At 36.3% G+C, this 10,056-nt stretch overlaps 1 protein-coding gene across 1 annotated transcript in view; it reads left to right on the top strand.

Annotated features, from left to right (window-relative positions):
• LOC139149589 (double zinc ribbon and ankyrin repeat-containing protein 1-like) overlaps positions 1-10,056 on the top strand; it is a 28,365-nt gene continuing 18,309 nt past the window's right edge. The window contains exons 1-3 of the mRNA XM_070721416.1: positions 1-199; positions 3,186-3,350; positions 7,304-7,451. Coding sequence (XP_070577517.1) covers positions 3,242-3,350; positions 7,304-7,451 — 257 coding nt within the window. The 5' untranslated portion in view covers positions 1-199; positions 3,186-3,241. The remainder of the gene's footprint in view (positions 200-3,185; positions 3,351-7,303; positions 7,452-10,056) is intronic.

Here is a 10,056-nt window from a genome sequence, read left to right as displayed (position 1 = left end):
ACCCCCATTGAATGCGACTACACTTCCCATTGCTTGACTTTGTTTTGTTAGCAACCGCGCTGAAAGTTCTGTCAGGGCACTCGCTACGTCGGTCTTATTCGAAAGTTGCCGGATTCTAGTAACATAGTCTTGTAGAAGCTGGAATTAGTAGTAACTGGAGAACACAGTGTTGGCGAAAGACTAGACTTGGACTCTGAAGGTAAGTTAACGAGCTGACGAATAGATATGTGTACATTTGTGTCGGCCGCAGAGAGGAACGACCGTTTCACCGTTCACGTTGTAGTGTACACCTATATCGTGTACGGCTATCCCAGCTTTCAAACAGCTTGTCTAACTCTCAGTAGTGAGTAATGTAATGTCTTGTTGCTAATACCAAGTTGTAAAGGTATCGACTGTTATTCTAGAATATACAGCGAAATATCTTGAAGTCGGTACTGAAATAAGTGCCAAGGTTAAGACTGTCGTTTGAAAGCACGGTCACGAACAGCTTTACACTCAACTACGATCCGGTTCACTCATAACGTAAATTGGAACGCAGTGAATGAAGCGTCTTTCCAAGCAAGTTCAGGGATAGTTTTATGTTCTAGGTATGTAATATGGATGACAAAAAAATGCTGTCAAATTTTCCCAGCGTCGTAATTGGTTTAATTCTTTCGGCTATAGTATCAAAGCACAACTGGCATTGTCCAATCGATAACGGTCTATGCGGACGATGAATGCCCGTCTGATCTATAGAAACACGTTTTTTGTCCCCAGCAAAACGAAGGCTGAGGCAGGTGATAGAGGGACCGTGGCTGAGGACAGAACAGCTACAATAATGATATCACCTTCAAACCGGCACCGAAACACTGTACACTTTACTGAATACGCCTACAACCCAAGTTTGTTATTGTTGGTTACTTTATTTTTGAAGTTGCCCAATTAATGTATTGCTGTGACAGAAACCTCATCACTTGTGTCTTATGTTTTATCACATCATAACCTGCATGATGTCACAAAAAAGGCGCATTTCTTTTGAAAATAGTAAAAAATACAAATTTTGTTTTAAATTGTTCTTTGAGACTTTTGTTTTTCAAATAAATAGGCTGCTAAGTAGTTTGAGCTATTCAAGAACTGAATGTAATGCTTGGGATAAATTTTTGTAACCATCTCCAAAACAGTCAACTGTAGCACAGTACCTATGTATAGGATAAAGCCCGAGTACAAGGGCTCTTCTGGTATATAAAGTCCAACCCAACGATAAAATGTCGAGGCCGCAGGCCGAGACATTTTATCGTAGGGTTGGACTTTATACACCAGAAGAGCCCGAGATACGAGGGTTTTATCCGACTTAAAAACTATCGCCCCTAACTGATATATTTTCGTTTTCAATGTGTTTACGTCATCTGTCCCCTTTGTCAGTGTAACATGTTTAGGATATGAATTAAAACTTTTATTTGTGAAATAGCCTTCCTATGTAATGGAACATCCTATGAATGCCCTAGGGCACATTATATAAATGCCATAGGGCACAGCAGATTTTGTGTTGCAGCTGGTTTCCACTGTGTTACCAAATTTTAATATTAAAACGTACCAGATGTCTACAGAGTATGACATGTTCACTTTTGATTGGGCAGTACTTTACTACGGCGCTGTCATTCGTTTCAGGAATTTGGTGACCAAGGCTTTATGAGTAAATAAAACACCCTGAATTGAGCACTCTGATTGGTCAATCAACAGTAGATAGTTTTTAAGAGAGGTTTGTGACTGTCAGACAGTAGCTCTCTTTGCACTTAAAGTTCAGTATTTCAAACAGGAACAAACAAATGCATTGACATATGATGTAGAATGGAATACCCCTAACTCTACTGTCAAAATATTAATACAATTTTAATTAATCAAATTTTAAAATGTTTGCTTTGAGTGGCGGTGATTAATGCATCTGCACTACCAGCAGCTGCCTTGCAGCTGCATAGGTGTTGTGTAATTTGTCTACAACAGATGGAGAACACTTTCCTCTTTCAATTTCTATTCCCCGCTATAGCTGTGAGGGTTCTGTTGACAACTATGATATGAGGGGTGTTACCATCTCAGAAAGGTTTCAATGCTAGTGTGCAGTGTGCTCGGAAAGTTATATCTGATTGGTTTAGTGTCCCTGTTCACAGCAACTTAGGAGTCTGTTTGTATTATTCAGTTACAATGGTAAGATTTAGCCACCCAATTGGATGGCAGCTTTCGAGACGCTTCATGTCAGCCCTAGCTTCAGAAAAAAGGACAACTTAATTACGCTGTTCACACACAGACAAAGTTATGCTGCCGTAAAACCGATGTAACTTTTATGTTGGTTATGAAAACAGCCTGAATACTTTGCGCCGGCCCAGCGTCAAACCAATTTTTCCCCTATCGGGAGGTGTCCTAGGGCTGACCTAAAATCCGAGTTGACCCAGATTTCAATGTGTGGACATGGACGTGCTAAGCTGGCCCGTGTCCCAGATGATCATCAAGTTTTATCAGAGACCTTTTTCAAGTCAACATTTGAAAGCTGAGCAATAATGTTTCTTTGTATGATTGTGAAACAATCAATGAATTCATAATGCTTACCTCAGGGCTGTAAGTACCACCTTATGGACAGTAAATTAAAGTGTACAACAGGCTTCCTTTTCCATGAACTCAGACTCCAAGCAATAAGTTTCTATGAAAAAATATATGTTGTTTAATATTGTATGATCATGTACACTAAATTATTAGAACCTAGTAACGTTTTTTATGGGTTTGCAAAATTAATAAAAAACATTTCCACTTGTCATAGTTGGTTGACGTCACACTCCAGTCAATCATGATATATTATGTTGAAATGAAATATTTATGAATGTGGTGCCTCTGTCATCACCGATCTCCACTGATGGCAGTAATTTATCAAATATTACTTTCACCTGTTTTCAGAACTTCAAACATATTGCCACAGGTGCATTTGTTAGTTATAGATCAATGTCTGGACATGTGTATATGAACCTATCTTTATGATATTTAAGTTAATAATGTAATATTAAAGAGTGTCTTGCACTCATCATAGATTATAAGGTATAATTTTCATGCTTTTATGAACACTGTAAATCAAATCGTTACCTGTACTTTAGCATAATAAACAATGTGAAGGACAGATATTGTGTCAATTTTACATTTGGCTTTTTGTGCCCTTTTTGCAGAATCAGAGTTCCACTGGATATTGGAGTAGTGTAATTCATGTCAATTTCTGTTGAGGATGTCAGCCGGTGCCATAGCAACCCCTCTCATTGTTCCCCTGAGACCTCCATTGCTTGGGACGACAAGTTCACACATAGACACAAATACATTTATTGAAATCAAGTCAGGTGAGTGATTTATGTTCCTTGCAAAAGATTATTTTATTTCGGTGTTCAAAATTCAAGGTAAACAAGTAAAGGAAGGATTTATTTTGAAATTGCTTCATTGTAAGCGATACTGGAATTTAATGACTGTGTAATGGAAATTAATGCTTTTGGGACACCATTGATCAGCTTCTTGTCAATAAATTTTAGTTAATGAAGTGGAATTTTTTTTATGTAAAACAAAATCAACAGCACTGCTGTCTAATTATATCAAGTATTTATAATATAGTATACTACACTGCAGTAAATATTACGTACAATTGACGCAAGAGAGTGGAAGATAGTCAGTATGGATTTAATTAGATTGCTGTACTGAATACATCGTGCTCATGGAGCAATGAACGCAGTGAGACCGGGTCGTGTGTTTCATGTTGTCGTACAACTGAATTTCAGCTTCTTGTCCAATATTGTATCTCTTGCAAACAGATGAAAAAACATCTGGTGAATCATTGACGTGTCTAGAATACAAAAATCTTTTCACCATATAGAGCCATTGCATTTGCTTCCAAGCCTTCCAATTCTACTCACAGGTAGTATACTTTTTACTTGGCTGCATAATTGTAAAACTACTGATGGTAAAAGGTTCTGTAAAGTGGAAACTGGTGGACTTTACATCTTTCAGTTCGTTTGCATTTTGTCACAGACAATGAGATATATTATACATGTATTGACAGAATGAAATATTATGTTTTCTGTTTGATCGTATCGTTTGAGTATGAAATCCCACAGTGTACTGTTTAAAAGTCAATATTTACCATTCCAAATGTTGCAAAACACATGAAACATTCAGAGTTGACTCCTGACTCAGGAAGACATGATTTACAGCTTCAGCTTCTTTCCATTTCACTATGTCTGTCAAAGCTCATAAATTCCAGCTTTTTTTCCATTGGCTGTGTTTTCCATTTTGCAGTATGCAATAATGCCAAACCATGAGTGTGTTTAGGAATGCTTGATATGCTAAGAACCTATCATTGATCTTTTGTTGAATAACCCTCAGAATAGAGCCTAGCAACTTGATTAAGGCACCTGTGATGAAATGTTTCACTGACAGGTCGGCTGTTGGGCAATTCTGGCATGTCCCATACTCAGTGCAAATATGAAGCACTGCTTCACTGTAACTAACCAGCAACTCACAATACAGGCTTACACAATAGATGTCAGTGCCCCATGCTACAGAAGTCAGAACCGGTGCCACACGGCATTTGTTTACACCAGTGCCTTGGTTACCACAGCCCATGCAAAGGTCATCATTTCCTTATGAGGTCATCGAGGTCATGTTAGAAAGCTTTTGAGGTCAAGAGCGTGTTTGTTGTGTTGATAATAGTTATGATTTAATGATTGGGATCTGGTAATAAGACCACTGGTAGATTGTGTTGTTGTGTTCTGAGCTTCTGTGCTACAAGTGTTATGATTTAGTGTTGATTCAGTGTGAAGTAGTTATGGATCGTCTGTTTAATTGGAATATTAGCAGCATGAAAAGTATTAACAGTACTCATAATAATTTTCAAACAGTTGGCGCAATTAAGTCCAAATTTTATTAGGCAAATTTATGGGTAAATTGTCACTGCACTCATACTAATACAAGTGTAGGCAACAAACTGTTTATTGATATTCATTGATAAATACATGTAATAGTAATATTTTCTAATTTGATTCAGTCATTTTCAATCATGAACTCCCATAAAAACAATAGGCAAGTGGACTTCTCATCTCTCAGTTTTATCCTCAAGAAAATTCGTAGTCTATAAAATCTCATGTGAATTGCACTGTACAATTCTATGCTTAGTCTCTGCTACTGGTTACCGCTATACTTCATTGTTACCCGTTCGTCTTACTTGATCTGTGATGCGACAAATCTAGATGTTGAAGTTGTCCAGTTATTGTGTTTCACTCATGGGTTGGTCAGGTGTCTCATACTTGTTGCTGAGCTAAATAAGCTATGCACTCAGCACGATTGAAATACATCAACTCCACAGAGCATTGCACAAGTGAGCCCAATTAGTATGTGTTTAGTAGCTTAGTGTAATTCACAATGTACACTTTCACTGACAAAGAGGAAAAACAAGGAGTCTGAGATGTTTACATGTAGTAAATGAATTGCATAGAAGAAGGAAATTCAAGTTTGAACAATGCTACAAGTATGACAAATGTACATGTACTGGTACTGAATGCTGACAGAGTCACTTATGATTTTAATAGTAATTGATTTTTGGGATATTCTCCATACATGAAGCTTGAGTTTCCCAGTTGCCATGGTTGAAATTTTACTATCAAAGTAGCGAACAGCTTACAAGTGCCCTCAAATTATAAATAAAATCTATAGATGGCATGACTTTAAATTATATAACTTTCCCTGTATTTGCAATTTGAGCCATAAATTTCTAAAGAGATATTACCTGTCAGAAATAGTAGTAAAATATATGGAATTCACAATTTATACAAGGAAACTTGATATAAAAGTTTTATGCATTGTATTAGGGCCATGCAATGTTATGAGTGATTTGTGGATGCGTGTGAATGGATACATCGTATAATGTAGAAAACAGTCTGTCACTCATAGTTCTCTTTCAAGTATTGTCCACTGCATATCAGTCAGACAGCTTATTCCGTAGTGTTTGTGAAGGTTTTATATGCACAAGGATTTTCCCTATTCAGATCACCCAGTAAGGCTTGAAAATTTAACGAGAACCAGGATAATGAAGCCTGACCTAAATAATTTGCCCTAAAAGTGAAAAGAGCTCTACCTTTTCAGTCAAACTGATATCTGACATGCATTTGACGACTGTTTTGTGGTTGTCATGACAACCATTAATAAGGACAGTGACCTGATTTGTGTGTGTATTCTTTCGTTTGCAGTAATCAACCGTTTTTTCCCATTGAGCATTATCAATGGACGGTTTCAGTACCTTCTGTTCAAATATAAATTGTAGCTTTACATATTAAAGTTGTGGATGACCATTTATTTCTCCATGAAGATAATCCTGCATTGTGTGTCTAGAGAAATTTGTTGGCACTCAGAAATCAAATGGTCGGTTTGTTTCCAATTCTATCAGGAGTGCAATAGACTGACATCAGTCGGTAATCAGGACCTAATGCAACCAATTTTACCATTCAGAGCACTATCAGGAATCACACGCTGTCAGACGTGTTTTCTAATACACCATATACTACTCACTAAAACTCTGAAAGAATCAACTGAAATTATTCATGAAAATCCATGCAATTTGTTTAATTTTTTTGTATCATTTAAGTTATGAAGTTCCCATTCATCATCATGATCTCAATTATTTCAATGCTTGAATACATACTGTGTTGCTATTGACTTGGAAAACATGACTGCACAATTTTAAAATTGATTGAGTTTTAAATTTTTTGCATGCTCATTGTGCAATTTATATTTTATCTTTTCTCAAGAAATTAGGCAGCAATAAAATAAACTATGCAAATCCACAAAGATGATGGTACATGACATTGCGAGGGAATCCAATGTTTATTCCACATTATGACTGATTTTCAAGTTTCTGTCTTGCTTGGCTTTGTTGAATATATGTATGTTATACAAAGGACACAGCTGTACAAAATGTATGAAGCGAGATGTAAATTATCATGACCCTGTCACGCTTGTCAGCAAGCTGTTTTAATGGTAACTGAAAATAGAAATTATAATAGTATACTATCCATGAAATTGAATAGCATCTATGTAATACCAAGACGGGGGAAAACTGCCACCTTCAGAATTGAGTGCTGAAAAAGAAATTCACAAAAGCACAATTTTAAATAGGATTTTGACTGTATAGTACATCATTTTTCGTCTGACTTATGCCTAAATCTGTCATATGAAAACAAAATGTTACTGTTTCATAGCATACATATACACACTTTCAGTCTAATGTCACCTCATTTGAATATACTTTCAGAGACACCAGGTGTTGAAGTTTTCTACACGACCAATGGAACCAAGCCAGATCCATTCCAGCGAGTTCTAAACAAAACAACCCTGAAATACAAGAGACCGTTTGTACTCCGCGAAGGCAAGAGAACCATCAAGGCATTAGCTGTAACAAAGTAAGTGTACAGAGACGTTTTTATCAAAACCTGTATACTGCATTGATTTTATCAGAACCTGTATACTGCATTGATTTTATCAAAACCTGTATACTGCATACTGTATACTGCTTACTGTATACTGTATACTGTAGCTCTGCTGAGATTTGTACAGGGATAATGTGTAACATGCGAATGGGATGTCAGCTGTGAGTCGTGTTTGAATTTATGTCACTTTTTACCTGCTGAGGTGAAATATTGTTGGTCGACATAGCACATAATAACTCTACTTACAATTCAGTGTACCAGTATGTTATGATACAGTATTTAACAAGTGTCTTCTAAAAATGCCGTGGGAGCATTTCAATGTTGTAAACTCACAGATAACCCAGATATTCTAGTGTGTGACTACAAAAATGTGAGATGTCCCTGCCTTTGAATCAGCTATCTCCCTATTTGGTAGCTACCAGGTTGAATAATTGACACCAGCTGTAATCGTGATGTTGCCATTATTTTTTCAAATCATTTTATTAGTGTATTACGCACACATACATACATACATTCAGGAAAGGTTACATTGAAGCTATTGGTTATGACTGACAAATCATGATTGGTGTTGTGCAGAATAACATCCTGGTCCGTGTTACTTGGCAACTCATTTCAAAATGAAATCAGTGGTAAAACGGTGAATAATCTAAATGCAATCTGATACACCTGGGTTTTATGACTTAACTGTGAGCTTATTACTGTGTGGTTTATTTCATCAGTAATTCCCTCAGTACATTGAAACTAATGGAGTCTCTCACTCTGATTTGATAATATTTATCACAGTCGTTGAACAAAGCAGCTAGATTATTGAAGATTAATATCACGTACGATATCAGCAAGTCATGAATATATTGGAATCATTATGATCACATATTATGAACATAAAAGGAATAGAATATCAAGACAGAAATAACATATTGTGCATTCTAGCAGGACAAAACAGAATGACAAATAAGACACGAAAACGATCATAACCTGCATTGTAATGTTTGAGAACTGTAGGGAGGTAAAGTGTTTCACTTTGGACTGTGCAGATTTCATACACTAGATATTGGCTTTTAAACCTGTATACATACTGAAAAAAATTGTAATTATGGTATGTACATGAGTGATTGGTGTGATCATGTGTTTGTACAGTATATGATCTGAGGGAAGGCAGAATTGACTTTGGTGTGTACACAACTGATTGGTTTCACTCTATACTCCGTGAACTCACCTGACATTTCAGAAAATATTCAGCACTCAGAAACCCCACTGAGTGAGTCAGGAAAAAGCATTGTGATATGATGGCTTGTTTTCAAGGATTTCAATCATCAAGTGGGACTCTTTCATAGATTCATAAATCAAATAATCTGAAATCAGTGCTACCTAGGGAAGCCTAGCATTTTGAGATGCATTTTGAGTATGATATTTTTACAGGCTGTCAAATAGAGTCAGTGATGTACAGACATTGAAAGAAATAAAATTTTTGCTGTAGAAGTCTTGATAAAAGGTCAAAAATTTTATTCTCTCTTAAATCATATAGAAGGGCCACTTTCAATAAAAATTTCTTACAGTCAAGTCCACCAAAGTCATGCCTCTATAGCAAGACAATGATATAATCTGGTCAACTTCAGCTCTACATCGCTAATATTGACTGTTGGATAAAAATCAGTCTATCAGCATATACACAACTACATCTGCACACAAGGAAAATTTTCAAACCTGCAGGCGGTTTGCAAAATTAAATTCTTGCTTGTATGTTACATAGGCGACGTGTTGTGATCATCGCATTGTATGTGCCTACCCAACATGCTATACTCCATAATGAGTTTATACCTGTACCTCCAGGCAATGGGCAGAGAATTTTATTCTGTGATTTTTTCTTGTCAATCTTACAAGCAATTATTATACCGTGATTAGGTAGTGCCATGTTCAAATTCCTTGTACTGCCCTCTTGTACATCACTAAAATACAAACCAAAGCTTATTAAAATTTTACTTCTTATCTGATGAGAATTTGAAATTTCATTATGACCTTTTTTTTTATTTTGTGACATATTGACTACGTTCTGAAAGAAATAATCAAGCTAGGATTTTATGCTACAGCGGATTCATAAAGGACTTTCCATAGAATATAGATTAAGTACTTTGTAACAGTAAATTGTGAGCAGAATATGGACTCAGCTTTGCAATTGAGAAAATAGAGGGGAAAGATTTCACAATCACTTGTAGGTGCAGGAAGATAAATGCGTCTCAGAATAGCACAATAAGTATATGAAGCCACACAATGGGCTTTTATCCCATTGAAAGGCTGCTGTGAAGTGGTTACATAAACACTTTAATATCCCAGATATGACGCACATTGCAAGAAACGACTCCCTAAAAGTGATTTAAAATCCTGTAATATAACAGACCAGCTCCTCCAGACAGGTCGTTTTCAACCTCCTTGAGACAGCGTTAAATTTTAGTAACGTGGACTGTCTGCATTTATATTCAAAAGCCATTATGTTATAACTGAGGGGATATAAAATTTACGGAACAAGATAAAAGTGAATATTGAAACACGAGCAAGGAAATACGATGAAAAAATATTATGA

This window comes from Ptychodera flava, chromosome 14 (assembly GCF_041260155.1).
Source record: "Ptychodera flava strain L36383 chromosome 14, AS_Pfla_20210202, whole genome shotgun sequence".
NCBI lineage: Eukaryota > Metazoa > Hemichordata > Enteropneusta > Ptychoderidae > Ptychodera > Ptychodera flava.
This window is presented reverse-complemented; position numbering and strand designations above follow the sequence as displayed.